The sequence below is a fragment of the Ambystoma mexicanum genome, chromosome 10 (genome assembly GCF_040938575.1).
Source record: "Ambystoma mexicanum isolate Mex_15411 chromosome 10, UKY_AmexF1_1, whole genome shotgun sequence".
NCBI lineage: Eukaryota > Metazoa > Chordata > Amphibia > Caudata > Ambystomatidae > Ambystoma > Ambystoma mexicanum.
The window spans coordinates 1,353,018,416-1,353,039,334 of record NC_090932.1 but is presented as its reverse complement, the minus strand read 5'-3'; the positions used below and the strand labels follow the sequence as shown (position 1 = coordinate 1,353,039,334).

General features: G+C 47.0%; 1 protein-coding gene across 1 annotated transcript in view; it reads right to left on the bottom strand.

Annotated features, from left to right (window-relative positions):
- TPST2 (tyrosylprotein sulfotransferase 2) overlaps positions 1-20,919 on the bottom strand; it is a 569,298-nt gene that overhangs the window by 294,632 nt on the left and 253,747 nt on the right. Inside the window, exon 3 of the mRNA XM_069619371.1 lies at positions 11,017-11,947. Coding sequence (XP_069475472.1) covers positions 11,017-11,852 — 836 coding nt within the window. The 5' untranslated portion in view covers positions 11,853-11,947. The remainder of the gene's footprint in view (positions 1-11,016; positions 11,948-20,919) is intronic.

The following is a 20,919-nucleotide window of genomic DNA, read 5'->3' as shown; positions in this document are numbered from 1 at the left end:
AGCCACTTGTGGGGTTCCCCAAAGAGCAAAGCCAGCTCCCACTCGTGAGACACCGTGCCCTGCCTGCTCAGAGCGTCTGCCGCCGCGTTTTTGACTCCAGCCAGATGAACTGCCGAGTTCGAAATTTCGTGCTGGATGGCCCAGAACCAGAGCTGCATCGCCTCCCTGCACAGTGGGAGTGACCCTGCCGCCCCCTTTTTGTTGAGGAAGTGCACGGCCACTGTATTGTCCGTCATAATCAGGACATTCTTCCCCTGCAAAGACGGCAGAAAAGCCTTCAGGGCTAGCCTGACAGCCCACAGCTCTGACAGATTGATGTGGAGTCTGGACTCCACGGAGACCAACGACCGCTGGCTGTCAGCTCGTCGGCATGAGCTCCCCAACCCGTGAGGGATGCGTCCATCACGATCGTCACCTCCGGCATTGGTTGCCAAAACGGAGCCCCTTTTAACAGATTTCCTTCGACGGCCCACCACAGAAGGTCCTGGGCGACCAAGGGCGGAATCTGAACGGGATCCGACATCCTGCCGGAGAACTGTGACCACTGCATCTTGAGCGCCCACTGCAGAGATCTCATCCGCAGCCTGGCCTCTGGCACCAGTAAAATGCAGGATGCCATGAGGCCAAGCAATCTCAAGAACTCGAACGCCAGGAGACTCTGGGCACGTTTTTTAAATTTGTCCACCATCTGCAGAATGTGATGAGCGCTCACCTGGGGAGGTGAACACTGGCCCAGGAATCTGTCTAGCACTGCTCCGATGTACTGGAGCCGCTGGGTATGCGTCACATGAGACTTCTTTAAGTTGAGGGAGAAGCCTAGCTTGTGAAGGGAGTGGCAGGTGACATACAGATGATCCAGGACTTGATCGGGAGAGCACGCCCTGATCAACCAATCATCCAGGTAGGGGTAGATGTCAATCCCCTTTTCCTGAGATGCGCTGCCACCACCACCATCAGCTTGGCGAAGACCCTCGGGGCGGAGGTCAATCCGAACGGCAGGAACCGAAACTGAAAATGCGAGTTGCCAGCCGCAAACCTCAAGTACTTCCTGTGCTTGGGATGAATCGGCACATGAAAGTAAGCATCCTTGAGGTCGAGAGACACCAACCAATCCTGAAGTTAAAGGGCCTGGAGGACTTGAGAAAGAGTAACCATCTTGAACTTGTCCTTCCTGAGGAGCTTGTTCAAACCATCCAAGTCCATGATGGGTCTCAATCCTGTGTCTTTTTTCGGGATAGAAAAATATGGGGAATACCATCCCTTGTTCCTCTCCGCTACAGGTACCAGTTCTATGGCACCTTTCTCTAGCAGGGATAGGATTTCCTGCGCAAGGAGCTGATCCGGATGCTTCAAAGAGCGTCCCTGGTGGATTGTCGCGAGGTCTCTGCTGGAAAGGAAGACAGTAGCCGTGGGCTATGATCTCCAGAACCCTCACATCTGAGGTAATGGCACGCCATTCTACAAGATGCTGCGCCAGCCTTCCCTCAACTGGCGAACCATGGGACATGGCCTCATGGCTGAGTGGAAGCTGCTGTGGCAGTTCCTGAGGACAAGGAGGCAACTGCCAGAGCGGCTTTGGCACCTCGAGTACCTTGCTTTCCACCTCTGGTACTCCTATGGAGGCCCCTTTGACTGGCAGCTCCCCTCAATCTACCAAAGGAAGAGTAGTATCGAAAGGAACCTCCCCTCCATTGCTGTCCCCTAGGACGAAAAGGCATAGGTTGACGTACTGCAGCGCTCAAGGACTTCACTGCAGCTTTGGAGGTCTGCAACCTCTCAAGGCTCTTGTCAGCCTTGCTGCCAAAAAGATGGACACCATCAAAGGGCATGTTCAGAAGCAAACCCCGACTTCCGCAACCACGCAAACCTGGGCATCACGGTGCTCACCGCCATGGACCAGCTGACACAGTTTGTCACGTCCAGACCCGAATGAACGGTTCCACACATGGCATCCTTGCCATCCTGAACGAGGGAAAGAAAACCATCCCGTTCCTCCCCTTTGGGAATATGTTCAGCCGCCAATGACACACAATTCCACAGAGTGTGCGTAAATCTTGCAAGGGCACAAACGGAGTTGGCTGCCTTTAAAGCCATACCCCCAGAAGAAAATACCTTCTTCGCCCAACCATCAAAGCGCTTGTCGTCCCCATCAGAAGGGATTGTAGGATACGCAGACTGCTTTGCTGGGGCCGTAGCCACCTGCACCACCAAACTCTCCAGAGTAGGGTGTGTAGACAAGTAGCAGGGGTCACCACTGGCTGGGCAGTATTTTTTCAGCAACAACTTATTCACTGTCTGGACTCTCCGGAGCAGTCCAAGCCGCCGCCGCCCTTCTTTGTAAGGGCCATATGAAATGGCAACAACGTGTCAGTGGGGGGACCTTGGTCCAATATATCTGTCAGGTCATCCTGCAGAAAATACACAGGTGGAGCAGACCACCCCATATACTCCGTCACCCTCGACATGAGGCGCCTATATGAGGAGTCAGCGTGTGTACCAGGCTCAGGCCTGCCAAACTCAACCTCCGAGGAGGTATCAAGACCACTGGCGTCATGTAAATATTGACAAAAGTCTTCCAGTTGGCTATGACCAGACAACAGGTCACCAGGAACCTCAGGAGGCACAACGCCCTCTTCATCAGACCCTTCCTCCACCTCTGAAATGTACTCCAAGGGTTGTAACATGTCCACCTTGGGAGGAGGAACAGAGAATGGATCAAACAAAGTCTGCACAGACTTGCTGAGTTCCTTTCTCGGAGCTTCCACAGCTCTCTGGGGCACCTCTGGCAAATTTTCCTCAAAAGGCGTCGAGGGCTTCGACGGAACCGGAGCCTTGAGCAAGTCCCTCGACAGACATGGCGCCACCGGCGTCGATGCCTTCTTTGAAGGCCTCACAGGTTCCAACGGTCTCAACAGCGTCGAGGACCGGGACCTGGAGCAGACACGGTGGCGATCATCCTTGTCCGATTGGGACCGCAACGGTTCCCGATGATCGCGCCAACCGCCCAAGACCGAAGACGTGCGAGCGGTGGCTCTAGCGTGTTCCTTGCTGGCTTGTCTTGAAGGCACAGATGGAACGGTGCCCTGCGATTCGAAAATTGCCATCATCTGCCGGCGGACTTCACCCCATTCTGCCGGCGATGAGTGTTTCATGGGACAAGCCACTCGCCGTCTGGCAGAGTCCTCTGACGAGGACGGGGAAGGCGACCAGTGACGGTGCTTCCTCGAATGCCTCGAAGAGGCAGAGGAATGGCGCGACCCACTCCTAGAACGAGACAACCTGGACTTACGCCGACGCAGAGAGTCGCCCCTCGAATCGTCGGTCGAATGTCCAGCGGATTTCGATTTACGGGGTTTGGAAACCCTACTTACCGACAACTTCTTCCTCAAGTCCTTCGACGTCAAAGACTGGCATTGGTGGCTTGGCTCTCTCCGAGGCACCAGAGGCAGACGTCGTCTGGGTTCGTAAGGGACATCTTGGTACCGCAGTCTCGACACTTCTTGAAGCCCGACTTCGGGGTAGCAGAAGACAAAGGCATATTCTCAAACAACGATAGAAGAACCGATTCAACAGGAGAACCGAAGCGCGCTGAGATTCCGAAGCGAACACGTTAGTGGAAAAAAACAGAACTGAGGCTAAGGGGGTCGTGCGTCCTACATATAACATTCGGTGACGTCGACCGTCGAAGGAGGTCCTCGAGGGAGCGTATTGACGTCATAGACGCAGGACGCCTACGCTGAAAAAGTTTTCCGAAGCAGCACAGCTGTGGTAATCACGGTCAAAGATGTGGAATACGTCGGAGGACACAATCCCCTCGAAACCACTGCTGCAGGCTACTGAAGCCAGGGCTGGGCTTAATTGAACACAGCTACCGGAGACTGCAAACAGCTCCACCCTGTTGGCCTGCAGGCTGGGAGGGCCTTTATAAACTCACTTGGAACAGAAGCAGTTGACTGACAACTGTTTCCACTGGGAGTTTGTGCTTGTGCTCCCGGTACCAATTTTTTACCTTTCCAGAAAATCCTCATTTTGGCTTTTGAATCCTGTTGCTATTTGCAGCACCCTCTCCAGTCTGCTTTTGCCTTCTGCCCTGCTCCTCTGGGCTCCCTGCCTTGCAGCCTGCCTGTTCAACATTTCCTTGATTTCCAGCTTTTGAATTCTGATACCTTTTAAGACATTCAGTTCTTAACTGAAATCTTTTCTGCCTTTCTGACTTTCTGTAAACATCTTGTTTTCTGTAAGCATTTCTGCTTCAAAGACTCGTCCTGTTTCTGCCTTGCTTTTCTCTTTCTTTCTGCAAACCCAGCCTTTTGAAGTTTACCCGTTTGTTCCTTGCCCGCAATATTTCCTGACTTCAGTCCATAGTTCTAGTGCCCGTTATTAAATACTCTTGAGTTGCCTGAATCCCTCGTATTCGCTGTGTTGGCAGCGACCTATCTTGCCTTAGTCCTTTGCCTTGTGTATACTGATATTCCATGCTTTGTACTTTGTTTCTCTATCCTGTCCTGTACCTGAATATTTCTTTCACCGCTGCTTTCTACCTGTATTACATCTTGGTCCACTGTTGTGCCTCCACTTGGAATCCGTTTATAGTGTGACCCCTTGGTTGTTCTCCGTTCAGATCAGACAATGGAAAAACTTAGTCCGTTGAAGTCTTACCTGCCTCAGTATATGGTCTCCAGTTTAGCCATTGCACTGAGTACAACAGTTTCTTCGGCACACCTAACTTGTGACGCTGCTGTATGACCGTTGTTAAGAGTAATCTGCTGGTACCGATCCCAAGGGCTTTCCTTAATCCCTGGAGACCCCATATATACCAGTACACCCTTTATTCTGATCGATCCGTGTTGCTCAGTGTATTTGCTTGTTTTAGCTTTCTCTCTGTCTCTTTGTTTACAGAGAGCTTCGGCACCTGCAATTCCTGTGAATACCTGTTTCAACTCAGATCCGCTTGGTATGTACCCTGTTTCTGTTATATGTTAGCATTGCCTATGGAATCTCCCCTAATCTACAGTGCATACTGTGAAATATAGCTTTTGCCCTGTGCTCCCCGGCCAGACTTCTGACATGCAGTGACCACACCCCTGCCCTATCTTTCCAGAGTGTCCCGAGAAAAGGTGAGGGGTGCGGGAGTCTGCTTGCCTTGAATCCTTTCCCCTTTATAGTGGGCGGGGGTGGAGGGGAACTGTGTAGATCCTTAGCCTATGTAACCAAAAACATTAATTTAATTCCCCATTTGGCAGAACACTATGGGGTGAATTTTGTTAAAATTTGAAATTAACAAATCTCACTTCCCACTGTGTGCTGAAAACTATAGCCTATAGTTTAATTAGGTAATCCTTGTTGTCCAGCTGACCCCGACTTCTTTAAGGAAGAGAAGGAAGACGGGTGTTTTTGTTCTTAAATCAGTCAAACCCTTTTTTTATCCAGATTCCCAAACACAGATCTTTCAGAAAGGGGGTCTGAAATCCAAAATTCCCCAAAAGCATTCCAATTTTGCTGTCGGTCTTCCCAACCTAGATCAAAGCAAGGTGGGGAGACTGTGGGGGGCATGCGTCTGAAAAACAAAGCCAAGAAATCACCCTGTGTTTATTTTAAACCAAAAGTGTGGGCGAAATTATAATTGCCATATATATTTTTTACCAATCTTGAAATCCTCCTGCTAGCCTTTTAAGCCTGCAGGAAAATCAAAATCGCACAACATTACAGAAGAGCCTTCTTTATTGATCAGTGTAATTATTTTTAGAAGTGAAATTTACAGAAAGAATTTTGTCTGTGTTCTTTTTAACTCACTTGTGTGATTTATTTGTGGCGAGAGAAGTTGATTGTGTGTGTCACGGATAAAGTGGTGTTTTTGACATTTTCATGCTAATTTCCATTATTTTTAATCTAAATAAATACCAATATGTTTCCCGTACACCGGCCCGGTTCTTGTCACATTGTTAGCTTAGGGGTGAGGGATACAAGGGGCATGATATGTGTCTGATATAAGGCTAATAAAGAATATGTTAAACCGTTTGTTGACCAACCACTTGAGTGGGGAGGGAAGGAACACCCCGAGTTGAGGGTGGCTTCTCAATAAACCGTTAGAGGCGGCAGGCCAGTTTGTCAGATGGTCCACCCGACTAATTCCATTTCCACTCAGCTGCCCAACACTTGCTTTTAAGGGAAGCCAGATCCGAGTCCTACCAAGAGTTGCACTTTTTGGAAGGCTTCAGTTGGACCCTCAAGACAGGGGCAAGTGTATCAAGAGTGTTGGAGATAAGAGAGATTAAGGTTAGTGAGGGCTGTGTCAGGGTGGGTGTCAGCCGCAGGAATGGGAGGAGGAGAGTAGGTGGAGGTAAAGGTAGCCATTGTCACTTTTTTCATGGGTCTGGTGACTTTGAAGGAGAGTGCTGCGCGGGGTATGTTGCTACAAGAGGAGACGAGAGCTTCAGGTGTGTTGATAGAAGAGAGTGGTCGGGCCAAGAGAGGTAGTGAGAGGGATAGAGAGTGGGATGTCAGTGCAGATGAGATCATCCAATGTGTGGCCCGCGGTGTGAGTGGAGCCAGAGGGTAGGATAGAGAGTGAGAGAGTCACATAGGTTAAGGAAAGGTCCCGAGGAGTCAATAAAGTGCAGATGTATGTTGAGATCATCAAGCAGGAGGAGTGAGAGGAGGAGGATAGTAGAGATGAGGCCAGGTCAGCCCATTCCGAAAGGAAAAGAGAGGGGCTGTCCAGAAGGCCAATAGGAGAGAAGATTTAGGAGAGCGTGAGAGCCTGCAGAGTAGACACTCGAAGGAGGAGTAGGCTTGAGCTGGGATAATGGACACAAGTATCCATTCAGGGAAGATCAGCGCTACTCCACCGCCTGTCTTCTTTGTCCTGGGCACAGAAAGGATTTTGTAGCCTTCAGGGGGGAAGAGGGTCAAAGCTTGTGACGGAGGTATCCTTGAACCATGTCTCAGTGATGGCGAGCACATCAAGATCCATGAGTTTGAGACGGTTGCAAATGTCAAGACGAGTGCTTTACAGCGGAGCAAGTTTTAAGGGTGGCAATGTGGAGCAGGCGAGGGAGGAGCCTGTCGAAGAGAAGGTGGTTTGGTTGAGGGCCCTCAACCACGATGGTTCCATTAAAGTAAACAATAATGGCGAAGAGGTCCAGAAGAACCTCCAAGCGAGTGCCACCATTAATGGGAGAAGAGGCAATAGGAGAGAGAGAAAGCCGACCATGTAGCGAGTCCATTGGTCAGGTGCGTTAACATAGAAAAGAATGTCAGTGAGAGTCTCTCTGGCGGAAGCCGTGACACAAGTGTGAGCAATAGTAAGGCCTGGGTTGGAGCCCATTAAGTCCTTCTTAAGTTTCTTCCGGTCAGTTTTAGTGATAGGAGAAGGGTAGGAGATAGCGAAGCAGTTGGAGAAGATAGGAGAGAGGAGATCGAGACATAGCTAACTGCAGTGGTGAGGAGGACACTTAAAGGTCTGAAGTATTGAGGCACAAGGAGGAAGGGGAGCACAAGGGAGGAGACAGAGGGTAGTACAGAATGAAAACACAATGCAGCCACTGGGCACAGCTAATAGTTTTTTTTTTTTTGCAGAACTAATCACGGATTACAGGCAAGCAGGCACAACTAAATTTGAAATTCAGCAGAACATTTGAAAACACATTCAGCACATGGGCACAAGTAGAATAGCTAGATTCGGTTTTACAAACCAGGGTGATAAGAACACATGCAGCAGCTGAGGGCGGGACAGTCACGTGTGGAGGAAGATGGCCGATTAAGTTAGGTTGAGGGACTGACCTCCCAGAAATGTTAGATGATTCAATAGTTTTGAAGTCCAAGTCCAGAATGTATGGAGTTCTCTCCATATGCACATTGGGGGTGGGTGTGAGAGGACCAACAGACCCAGCCAGGCAATGGACAGGGGAACAGACAGGGCCTTAGAAAGTGGGCCTTTGAATGAGGGCGGGGGGGCGGCTAAAGCCTGCTGGTCCCCAATAGGATAGTTTATGCTGCTGCCCAATGAGGAATAGGCATGCAGGTAAACAGATAAGGAAGCACTTGGACTGTCTTCAGTGCCCTGAAAAAGCAGCGGCCATCTTGCAAGTGCCGCGTGGAAGGCACAAAAAAGCACACCAGTTCAGAGTTTGCAGCAATTTCAGAATCACAGAGTTGTGGGGCACCAGAAAGAAGATGCAGGGTAGCACTGAGAAATCGCACAGTTTTTTTAAATATTTGTGTAGTTCTCTATGGGTCCAAAGTGTGAGGACCAATCATTACTGTCTGGGGAGATTTTTGCTATGTCACACGGTCGCAAATGCCAATTATTTTGCCTTCTAGAAATGTGTTCACCTTTAGGGGAATTCTTTGACAGCACATTTTCATGCAGTTCAGTTCCACGTTCTCTGAATTTGCTGTACCAGCTCCGTCTGGGGCCCTGAATAAAACTGTTACTTCTTGCACCACCGTACACTCTTTTTGACAACATTTGTAATTTTCTGGTGAGTTCTACGAGGCGACCCCCTATATACATCTCAGTAATGGTGATTTCCTCCGGTGGTGGCTCCAAGGCGGTAGGAAGATGGGCAGGGGAAGCAGCACAACAGGGGTGCTCACTTCATCTTGCACTCTCGCTGCTTCAGAATTAGGCTTTGGAATGGGAACAGAATCTGCGCTTGCTTGCGACTGGCAAGGAGAGTCCTTTGTGGTGCATGTGCTGCAACTATTCGTGCCCATTTAACACAATGTAGGAGGTGACTTCATACTCACAGGTCTCACTGCTACAGTGCTCCGCACGTGTCAGGATATTTTTGCAATCAACACGAAACCATGTACAACACTGTGCAGGGTGACTGGCATTACTATCCTTTGCGTTTGCAAAGAATCTAAAAGTTTAGATTTTTTGAAAATGCAAAGACTCAACCAAGCCAAGAAGATTGGCACTATTGAGTGAGCGGATGACATTTGATCCAAAAAGCAACTTAACGCAGAGTTTTGCAGGACTTGTAGTGCCCCAAAGAGAGTTGGGAGGGGCTGCACTTGGCCATCCACAGCAGTGGAGTGGTCACTGTACACACACACTAACGGAAGGTCATGGCAGATGAAGAAATGCATCATACACCTCACCATAGTCAAAAGGTTCAAATATGCAGATCAACTGATGGAGTGGTACAATTGACCACATACATTTGTGCTGTTTTGGTTGCTTGTATAGTGCCTTACACTTTAAGAAGAAATGGAGATGAGGCACGCACTCTGATTCCCAGTCAGATTTACGTGCTAAAGCAACAGTTAGTCTTCTCCTCCAAACGTTTTCTTGACTCTATCAATCATCAGGGAGGCTGTGTTTCTTTTCCTTTTCTGGTACATGTAGTTGCACACTTTTCCCCCTCCCCTATCAAGGGAGTTGTTTCCCAGTCACCTGCAATTGAAAAAGTGCGAGAACAAAAGTACCAGAATCCTAAGAGACATCAATGTGAATTAACCTGAAACACCTGTAAAGGAAAAGAAATACAGCCTCCCTGAAGATTGATGAGTCAAGAAAACGTTTGGAGGAGAAGACAATGTGTTGCTACAGCAGGAAAACTTGACTGGGAACCATAGTGCGCGCCTTGCCATCATTCTTAACACTATAGTGCCTTACACAACTGTTAGGCTGTTTCATAGCATTGAAGGGGGATGGTAGAAGTATGGGAATAAGCGGTGGAAACAGAGAAGCTTAATTTGTCTTCTTGAGCTAGAGTGGGAGTCAAAATGGGCATTACACATCTCAGAGAGCAATTACAAAGGTATGGTTGATTGGGCCAAGAGAAGAGAGACGGATCTAACCCAAATGGGTGGGATCGATCAATGCCCACTGGACTTTAGAGGAGTGGGTGGCATAGTGGGGCTGGCAAAAAGACCTGATGTGTGGCAACTGTACCCACAGGAATAGTCCTCGTGCAACCGCAGGCACCACTTGTCCTGGATCCTGGCAGAGGCATGGACGAAAGACTAAAATGAAGTATGAAACACTAGTTCCAACAGAACAGAACATTCCTGGGGCAACGGTGTACAGAGAGGACTTCTCTGGAGCCTCTCACTGTGTCACGGGCTGGTAGCTAAACAATCGTTGAATGCTGGCAAAGAAAAGGACTGATGGCGATGTCAGAGCACCCTCCCCTTTACTCTGCAAGTTTCTGCTCTGGTTTGGAACCAGCAGGATCGTATTCAAGAATGGAGGGAAATTGACATAATGCAGAGTAACTATTACTGTACCAATTGCAATTTCTCAATGTAGCTGTAAATGTACAGGTGGTTTGTTTTTCATATGGCTAGATTTGTGCGATCCGATATGTTAGGAGGAATCGGTAAAGTGCAACATTTGACATTTGCATGGCTTCCTGGCCTCTAGGGGCGAGAAGTGTTTTGGCTGGAGCAGGAACTTCTTGTGGGGTAGGTGATGCGGGGGCAGCAATGAGGTTTCTCCTGCACCCTAGGTGCAGATGACGAGTATGGCTTGTTGGCCCAGACTGGTGAGTTATGGAGGCCGTCCCCGCTACCTGGATGGGTATCAGGTAATATTATCCCCATATATATGGTCGCCGTAAATAATATTGCTGGGAAAAGGTCGCAGCGATATTATATGGGTGACCATATATATGGGGGGACAGGGGCAAAAAAAAAAAAATAATAATTTAAAAAAGAAAAAGATTTATTTGGTGGTTGCAGGGGTGTCCCCCGCATGTTCCATGCAATAATTTCGCCACAATAAACGGCAATTTTTTGGCGATATTTTTGCATGGCGAGATTTTTGTGGCGACATTATTACATGGAACCCCTGGATGCCAATGCAAGATTGTTCATTGGAGTCCAAGATGCAAGTGGCCTTTTGGCTCAGGCTTCCGGGACTTCTGCAACACATGGGTGTCAGCGTTAGTGGGCAGCGGTTAGCAGTAAGTCCATAGAAGCGACTCAGTGATACATCCCGTACATAAAAACCTTCAATACATGTGAAAATAACAAACAAGAATATTCGTTTTCAAACAAACTTACTTTGAAAGTGATACTCCTCCGGGCTTCCCAATGAGTTCTTCGTGATGTAGAACTGCCTCATTCCAGGAGATATCTAAAAACGTCATGATCATTTCCAAGGACTGCTTGGGATGCAATACCAATTGTTCGTAAAAAACAGGTAGGCACTTGGTTTGCCCAATTTCCAAGCACTGAGAGTACATGACCTCGATGGCCTTGTTCCACTTAGTAAGGCAGTCTCGATAACTGTTCAGATCAAAGCCAGCAATGGTTACCTTCCTGATGATCATGGAATGCACTGAAGCACGCCCATCGCGTATCATTAAGAGAAACTTTGCGTTAGGAAATATTCTAGAGAGGTACAGTGATGATTTCAGGGTGAAGGGGTCTTTGTTACATAAATATTTTGCTGGTTCTCCATGTTTGGCTATTACTTCTAGTATAAACGCCTGCATGGCCGAGTCCAATACTTGGTCGGTGACGCCCGCTTCATCCAGGCGCATTTTTTCACGCCCAGATTTGGACCACGCCTGCCGCATTGCCAGCAACCGTGGGATGATGCGGGTTTCCTCTCCACACCGGATGTCAGGATGTGCATCCAACATGGCTCTCATTAACGTGGTCCCGCTTCTCGGTACACCACCAATAAATATTAACGGCATTTCTTTGCTGTACCGATATTCGACGTGGTTTGATCCAATCATAACAAGATGTTCATTTTCAGGTCTCATTTTCCTGTAGTGGTTCACGTCAAGGATTTGTTGACATTCGAGCATTTGCTGGCCAATGTGAACAGCTGCCATTAGTGCAAACGCGAGGCTGATCCCCAGGAGCAGCCTCCTGATTGTTACACGCATCCTGATCGCTTACCCACATCCAGGTTTGCCGAAGCCACCGATGTTGTCCAGACTTCAGTTTCTAGATTATTCTCCCATAGTACACCTGGACAAACCTAAAAGATAAAACATTACAATGATTACAAATCCATTCCTCTTAAACAATATCGGATAAAGAAATGTGGCCTAACCTTGCCCCGCCCTTCTAACATGTTCGTATTCCGTGCGACTTTTTTTTATTTTCAGACCCGTTGCTCAGTATGTGCGATAGAAAGGTATTTGTTCAGCGACGCTAACTTCTTAAGGAAACAAATTACACAAAAACTACACCAGAGGGCAGCATTGGGTCTAAAAGAAAGTTTGTATTATATATTTTAGAAAGCATACTGGAAATTAAAGTCTTCTCATGTGTGAATATAAAGGTTACATTGACAATGTTACAATTTCTCAAAACCAGTTAAACTAAGGGCGTTCATCTCCGACCCTGATCTGGTTTGAAGATGCTATTTTAAAACAAAGAACAGTTCATCCTCTCCAAAAAACAAGGTGTTCTAGCCAACTAACTGGTAGTCGCTGAATATCAACATTAGCATGCTACTCTGGACAACGTATCTTCATTGTTTGGCATGAAAACGTATTACACACAAAAGGTCATTTCCCTTTTTGCAAAAAGAAAACTTTACCTTTATACACTCGGACGTTGGCCTCGCTCTGAACAGGTTGTCAACCCTTCACGGGAACCTAGGAGAGCATGTACTTTGTAAATGCGGTTTCCTGTGTCGTCATACCCGCCGGCGACACTCTCAGGCCGGCGCTTCCCATACAGCGGCTTTAGTTTTACTCATTTGTAAGCACTGTTTGTGGAATGGGAAGTATTAATAGCCCAGTCGGTGGACGCGAGCATGGTCTTAAAGTACCTGACTAAAAGACACGTCCTTTCGTACTTTTAGCTCACGAACCCCCAAACCAACCCTAGAATTTGAAGCAATTTCAAGGCATGGATTAAGAGCAGCAATTCGAATGGCGTGTGCCCGATAGAAATATCACTTCCGGACAGTGGTATCCCCAGAATGTAACTATCGGGCGGACCTGCACACCAACCACTCTGGCCTTAAACTAACGGAGATATCTCTAATGGGAGTGCTTACTTTTGCTTGCTCTCCAAATCAGGCCGAAGTTTGGCCCTTTATAGACAACTGAATATGGAGCATTTATCGGCGATCATCATTGCATTGCAAATACCAACGGCTGTTACACAACTAAATGGTACTTGGTCTACCACTGCAAAGATAAAAGGTAGAAAGTACCCGGTCAGAATTTTAACTTACGCATGTTGGTTTCACAAACATCTCCGGAGATCTATATATGTGAAACTCGCTCCAAAGGTTGGAAGATAATGCAAATTAATTCGACTTCCTGTGCTGCATTTCGCTTCTTGTACGCTCCCCTTTTCTGTTTTGTATATTAGGTGGTGGTTTAGCGTCAACTATAAGCCAAAACTAAAAAATTGCACTACAGATAGGCTGGAAATGGGATGCACGGACCAATACAGCCTGTGGCCATTTTTGGGTTATGCACCCACCCATTGACTAGCCATGGTCATGCGAATCCCAATGGCCTTTCCCACCAGATACCTGGCCCTTTCTGCCTAAAACACCCCCACCCCCTCTGATTTCTTTGAGCTCTTTTATGCAGTGACATCCAGCTTTGCGCTGGACAGGGCCTCCCATTGTTATTTCTATGAGTCTTTTGAGAGTGAATGGCTCATTTGCAGCTGTAAACGTGCTCCCGGTGTAATAAAAATGTCTTACGCAAATTTGCCTTCAGTCACTTGATTTGTAAACACGTTTCTCCAACACAGTGAAGCCCTGTTACAAAAAAGCACTGGCAAAGCTGACAGTTATTTCTTGTGTTAAATATTATGATAATGGTGTGTTATTTATATAGCGCTTTTGTCAAAGCGCTTTACATAGAACATATTTACATACAACATCAAACTGAAATTGGTACTCATTTATCAACCTCGGAAGAATGAAAGGCTGGGCAGGCCTTGACGGGATTCGAACCTGCAGATCACACACATCGCAGTAGTGAGCGCTCAACCGCTGAGCTATCTTACGTATATAAATATTAGATATCTATTTGCCAGGCACTGACATCGTATGCCCAAGTACTCAGATAATTTTACAGCTGTTGCCATTTTATGACCAGGTAATGGCATCATGGCAAATGTAGACCCCATGCCCACACAAGACATTTTTTTTTTGACAAGGCTTGTTTTTACAGCTATCCATTGCTTGCTTGCGCTATGCAAATCTCATTCAGCCATAGGTACATGTTTTCTCTTCTGCAGTTATTTTGCATGTAGATTACTGCTGTACACCAGTGTAACAATTCAGACTGTAGTAAGGCAGATAAACCACTGCCCACCTTTAAAATCAAACTACTTCAATTCAGGGTCTTGTTTCATACAAATATTCTGAAAAAGAGCTCTCAAACCATGTTCCTCAAGTCCTGCAATTTTTAGCACACTCCATTTTTACATTATTTTAATATTTATAACTACAGTTCTAATAGTACCAGACTGTAATATGTCACTGGTTGTTTATTTCATATCTGTGTAGAGGAAATCAAACTCTGGACTTGAATCTTGGCTGAAATTCAGTAAATCTTTAAAGGTGATCGAAGCAGACAGCACCCAACTACAAAACAAACCCAAAGTTGTTATCCCTGATCCCGGTAGAACTTAAATACGTTGTTGGTACAGAAGAATCAATGCAACCAAGGGAAGATTTTAGACAGTCAAATTACTAAAATGAACCTCCAAGAGAAGACCGGCAAGGCTTCGTCTTCCAAAATCACTACTGTCGCCTTTCACAGATCTCAACACAGATGTGCATTCATTATTCAATTAAGGCATACAATTATTATTTCACTGTTTAACGCAGGGACATAGCTCGAGACCAGTGAAGCGCTGTACAGGTTGTGGGTAGCCAGTATTAAGGCTGGCTTAACAGTAGCCCAGTTCTGTGAGTTGCGGACAGTGTGTCAGCAGGGAGTAGACTTGATTTTCCTTAGGGGCGGACAACATTTTCAGACTTCCCATTGAAAGTATGGGGACTTTCAGCACAGATGACCTTTCCCGGGGGCGCCGGGTCCCGGAGCATCCGGGCACCCCCAGTCTGTGCATCCATCCAAATCAGTCCTTTGTCAGAAAGCCATGTTTTGAGAACTTTGCGGAATTGGAGAATTGTGGAGGCATTCCAAGCAGATACCACAGGGTGGATTAGAGACAAGAGACATTCAGTTCCAGAGGGTCGGTGCGAAACGAGAAGGATTTTCTGCAGGTCCTAACTTTGCAGGAAAGTTACGATTCAAGACGGTTGGTCGATTTTCTGCGCAATGACAATGCACCACCAGATATGTGGAGCTTAGCTCCCAGGTATGCTGGTGTGCTCCCAGTGACCCCTTTGTAGATGATATCAAACAATAGGTGGTATGACTGGATTATGCGCTTGGCCCACAATAGTTTACAGAATCAAAGGTTCAATGCCAGAAAAATATAATGTAATTTGTTCTTTAATCTATTGAATGTTCAGCCGACACGTGTTTCGACATGCGTCTTGTTCACGGCTGACCTAGTCATACATGATTACACCCATTAGGTTAGTTGTAACACAACGTCATAGATTATTCATGCAAATAACAATGGATTACAATTATTATAAGGTTAAATTAAAAATGTAAATAAAGCAGTGAAATTCCCAATTGCAAATTTAAATAAAGCATTGAAATTGCCAATTACAAATGAAATTAACAGGATGTACATACCATACATGTAATTCAGATACACGAAGAACAGGACATTGGCGGCTGCCGGAAACATAAAATAAAGAAGGAGGAATCGGTTGCTACATACTTTCTTATGGCAAACAAATGAAAATACACTTCTACCAACAGGGAAAAGCTACAAGTGTGCAGAGTGGTTTGCCCATAGACGCGACCCAGAGAAAAATGACCAGGGGCTGGCCAAAAAGTGTAAGCGACCACAGGCATGATGAACTTAAAACCTTGCAGTCTCAAAGTCAGGCTTGAATGTATTCATGCATGCTCTACAAGTAACCCGTAAGCCAATAATGATCAGGAATTTGAGCATGTGAAAGTCTAAAGGCTGTTAGCAGAAACCTGGTCCGTGCACCGAAAGTGTTCATTGTGTAATAAGTAGCATTTGCATTAAACACGTGAAGAACGCTCGCCAGTGAGCACGCAGGAGGTGTGTGTATATGCCAAGAAGAACCAGGCATCCGGAGAATTAAAATGAAAGGCCATTAGTATAAATGCTAAGAAACAGTGGCACCCTTACAAACCGTGCCCGATCTGTATTCTAAGAATGGTCTTACCTGTGCTGTAAATAGCAGCACGTGGTATACAACACAATATGCAGAAAACACTCGCATGCATTAGTTATTACATGTAGCTTATTCAGCCACAAGTCAGTCTGGAGGAACACATGAGAAAAAGAAAAAAAAATGGGGGGAACGTTGTAGTGGTCTAAAGTTGATAACATGATCATACCAATGGCAAAGTATTTTAGATGATGAATGCAGTCCTGAGGCGGAACAATGCTCTTTTGATCACAAAAGCACGTTAAATAGATAAGAAATCAGATTTGACTGGAAGCAGTGAGCTTCTTACAAAGGGCGGGGGAGTTTGGGGGACATTATGAACAGGTCGTGGAGGGCAGTAAATGGAACAGTGACCAGGGACAATACATAAGTGGACATACGAATGTCACGGTGGTCAAGGAGGGTCCCCTGTAGATTATGAGGGATTCATGTTGTGCACAACACATCGATGACAGGGGGGGTGGCAGCAAACTGGGATAGTGTTGCAAATTCACATGAATCAAATGGAGTTATTTATGTTGCTTACTAATTAGAATGTATACATATTAGATCTCCACGCACGTAGGAAGATACAATATTAAAACTGCAAATGCAACACAAACACAAACCCATACAATGGGGTGCTTTTCTCCACTGTTAGTTGCTGCACATGCATCCCAAGTAGCAGGGCCATTCTTGACAGAAAAGAGAATTAGTTACCTAGTAATAAGATCATAGCAGGGCAAGGTTTACAGACCTAGCGGGGGAACAGATGTTATGTTGCCTTTGTACTAAAATCTTTATAGGGGGTTAGTCATTTGTTTGGTGGTAAAAAATATGAGGTCCGAGGCCAGGGTCTGCCGGTTAAGTGTTTTTCCAGGTCATAAGAGGTTGGATGCGGAGGCATAAATTAGGTTGTTTAAGGAGCTAGGAGTCTGTGGAATGAAGATCGCAATCTGCAGTTCAAAGAAAATCCTGTTCATGCAGACCTTCCTCTATTTGCCAAAATACATCAGCAGGACCATGTGCAATCATACTTCAGGTACTGCTAGCAATGAATTAGGTTTTCAATACTAATGTTTAACCATGCACCAACGTCATGACCTACAACGGACACATCCCAAGAAGAGGTGTGTTTTGAATATCATCTGAAGAGAATAGTGAAGATAAACCTAGCCAATGAAAATGGAAGAATTGGGAAAAGAAGGGATTTCTTTGAAGAGGTTATGTCCAATCATGTTTGGGTTGGATAGTAATAAAAAGTAACTTGGAGTGTTTTAAATTGTTGCAAAAGGTATATAAACTGCCAACTGGTGTTGTATTGAGACTTGGGTTAGTTTGGTCCTGCAACACCATCTAACCATTCCACAGAGCTTTTGCACAATAAGCTTGCTTTATGTACTCTAAGTGGTGGGCCTGTTAATGGGTAAGGTGATTCAAGGCCCATCCCCACACATAGATTAAGGACAACCAACACTGGACATTTTTAAGTGCAAGTAGGCGGTACGGCCAGCTGTGCCCGGGATGTGACCGTGTGTGCTAAAAATGCAAAAAAAATAAAAATATATGTGCTATGTGTGCTAAAAAAGATCAAAATACAGCAAAAGGCTGCTCATCCAAAATGATGGCAAGGGTGTTGGCGTTTGGCTGATCTATCGACTTTTGTTTCACTGGTCAAAGACAAATGTAGCAAAGTAACGGCAACTAACCTGTCTAGGCTCTCTTAGTTGTTGCTTGAGAAAGCTGATGAGGTGGCCCCTCAGGCTCATTCAACCTCAGAGATTGCCTAGGGAACCTTGGTACTCAGACTCTTAAAGTGCACATCTTACGCTGCGCCAGGCTGAACGAAAGTGGCGGATAGCGTATGAATCTAATCTTTGATGTCTTTATAAATCCTGTGCTACTTCTTATGCAGCAGCTATTGTGACAGCTAAGAGGGCTTTCTATGCCCAGAAAATTGAATCTGCGCTTGGTCAGACTAAGACCCTTTTCTCGGTGGTGAGATCTCTCTCCACTGATGATTGATTGATTGATTGATATTTTATTTCTATTGCGTTTGTACACAAGTGTTTCAGAACGCAACAAGGCAAGGGAGGGGAGGGGAACAGGGGAGAACAAAACAGCGATCTTACTAGGCCCAGTGACATTGAGAACGCCCAAGTGCATGGGAGGTGGGGAGGGGAAAAGTGCATGGAAGGGGGTAGAAGTGGAAAGTGCGAAGCAGAGGAGAACAGATAAATAACAATAAATAAATAATAAAGGCGACAAACAGTGGTAATACAGCCAGAAATTTGCAAGTGCTAGGTTTAAGGCAGCAGACAGGGTAGGTCTGATAAGTGCATGAAGAAAAAGGGGGGGGCTGTATGGGTACAGATACAGACCCCAGTGCAAGGTGTGGCCCGGAGGCAGTGCGGGAGGATGGCAGGATGAGCAGGTATCTGGGCCCGAAGGACAGAGGGTGGCCAGGTGCACGGTGCCAAGAGAGAACAGATAAGCAGGGGAGATGGGGAGCAAAGGCAGAAGAAAAGAGGAAGGTCTTGAGGTGCATCTGGAACCGGAGATGGTTCTCCTCAAGTTTTAGAGTGGCAGGGAGGCTGTTCCAGAGGGAGGCCCCAGCCGAAGACAGATCTACCCCCAGCTCATTTCTTAGAAAAACGACTGACCCTGAGGGAGTTGGCGGTAGAGGGGTGAAGAGCTCGAAAGGGGAGGTATTTGCAGAGGGATAGCTGAAGGTATTTTGGACCCAGGCCCCAGAAAGCCTTGTGGACAATGCAGAGGGTTTTGAATTTAATCCTTGCATCCACTGGGAGCCAGTGGAGAGATTTCAGAGCTGGAGAGATATGGTCCCAGGGCTTGAGGCCAAAGACCAGTCTTGCAGTCCTGTTCTGGATTAGTTGCAGAGGGCAGAGAGTAGCGGCAGGTAGATTTAGAAAGAGGCTGTTACAATAGTCCAAGCTAGAGAGAACCAGAGCTTGGGATACCATGAGCTTCTGGGGGAAGGAGAGGAAAGGCAGAGTACCTCTGAGGAGGTGCAGTCGGAAATTTGACTTTTTAGAGACCTCAGAGATGTGGGCGGAGAAGGAAAAGGGTGGAGTCAAAGATGACCCCGAGGTTCTTAGCCTCGCAGGTGGGGGTAGGAGGAGGGCAAAGGGAGGCCGGCCAGAGAGTGAGGGGAAATGATGGTGAAGGTGTGCTGATGAGGAGGATCTCCGTCTTGCAGGCATTCAGACAAAGGTCATTGGCGGCACACCAATCTTCAATGGCAGTTAGGCAATCAAAGATGAGAGAGGGAGAGGAGGTGGCAGAGGGCAGCCTGAAAATGAGTTGAGGGTCGTCAGCGTAGCACTGGAAATTGGAGCAGAAAATAGCAATGCAGTGGGCGAGAGTTGCCAGGTATTGGTTGAAAAGCCAAGGCGAGAGGTTAGACCCCTGGGGAACACCACAGGTAGAGAGGAAGATCGATGTAAGGAAGGACCGAAGTTGGACCTGGGAGGGTCTATCTGAGAAAAAAGAGGTCAGCCAGGCCAGAGCCTGATCAGTGATACCCAGGTTTTCACAGAGACGGTTGAGCAGGATGGTATGGTTGACCGTGTCGAAGGCAGAAGAGAGATCGAGGAGGATGAGGACAGAGGTAATGTTAGAGTCAAGGTTGGAGAGCACATCTTCACTGATGTTCAGGAGAGCAGTTTCCGTGCTTCGCAGCTCTGAAGCCAGACTGCTGGTCATGGAGACAGCCAAGAGAATTGGAATGAAGGTTATGCTGAGAGATGGCCAACTTTTCCAGGAGTTTGCCCAGAAAGGGAGTAATGGAAATTGGGCGATAGTTAGCTGGACAAGGAGGATCAGCTGTGGGTTTCTTGAGAAGAGGATGCACAAAGGAGTGCTTCAGAGGGGAGGGGAAGGATCCAGAGGCAAACGAGTGGTTGCAAAAATCAGCAAGGGCCGGAGCGAGGGTTTCAATGTGGTCCTTGATGGTTTTAGAGGAACAGGGATGAACCTGTTTTGAAGAGGCTTTCATAGATCGGACTTTTCTAGCAACCTCGTCAGGGGTGAAAAGAGGAAAGGACGAGAAGGATGGTCAGAGGGTGGCTAAAGGAGGGCCAGCAAGCACAGATAGAGAGGGAAGAGGAGGGGTGTGGGTGGAGAGGGTGGACAGGATGTACTGGGTTTTTTAAATGAAGTGAGAGGCAAGGGCATTGCAAAGAGCTTGGGAGGCAACAGGAGGGGTAGAGACTGCAGCAGGGTTGGCCAGCTCCTTGCAGATTTTAAAGAGTTTGGCCGAGTTGTTAGATGCCGCAAAGAGACATGAGCTTGAATGTGGACTCTCTTCTTGGTGAGGACAGAGAGTCGGTATTGCCTTTGTAGCAGGCAACAGGCCAGTTTGTCAGAAGATGAACAGGAAGTCCTCCATTTCCTCTCAGCTGCCCTACACTTACGTTTAAGTGTAGTTAGGTCAGAGTTATACCAGGAATTGCACTTGGCTTTGGACTTCAAACGGATCCTTATGACAGGGGCAAGAGCATCAAGCGTATCAGAAATTGAAGAGTAGAGCAGAGACAGGGCTGTGTCAGGATGTGAGACAGCCAAAGGTGGAGGGGGGAGAGAAAGTGGCGGCAAAAGCCTCAACTGACACACACTTCATGGCCCGGATGTCCGAGAAGGTAGGTGGCAGTGTTGGGGTAGGCTTGGCTTGGGGGGAAGAG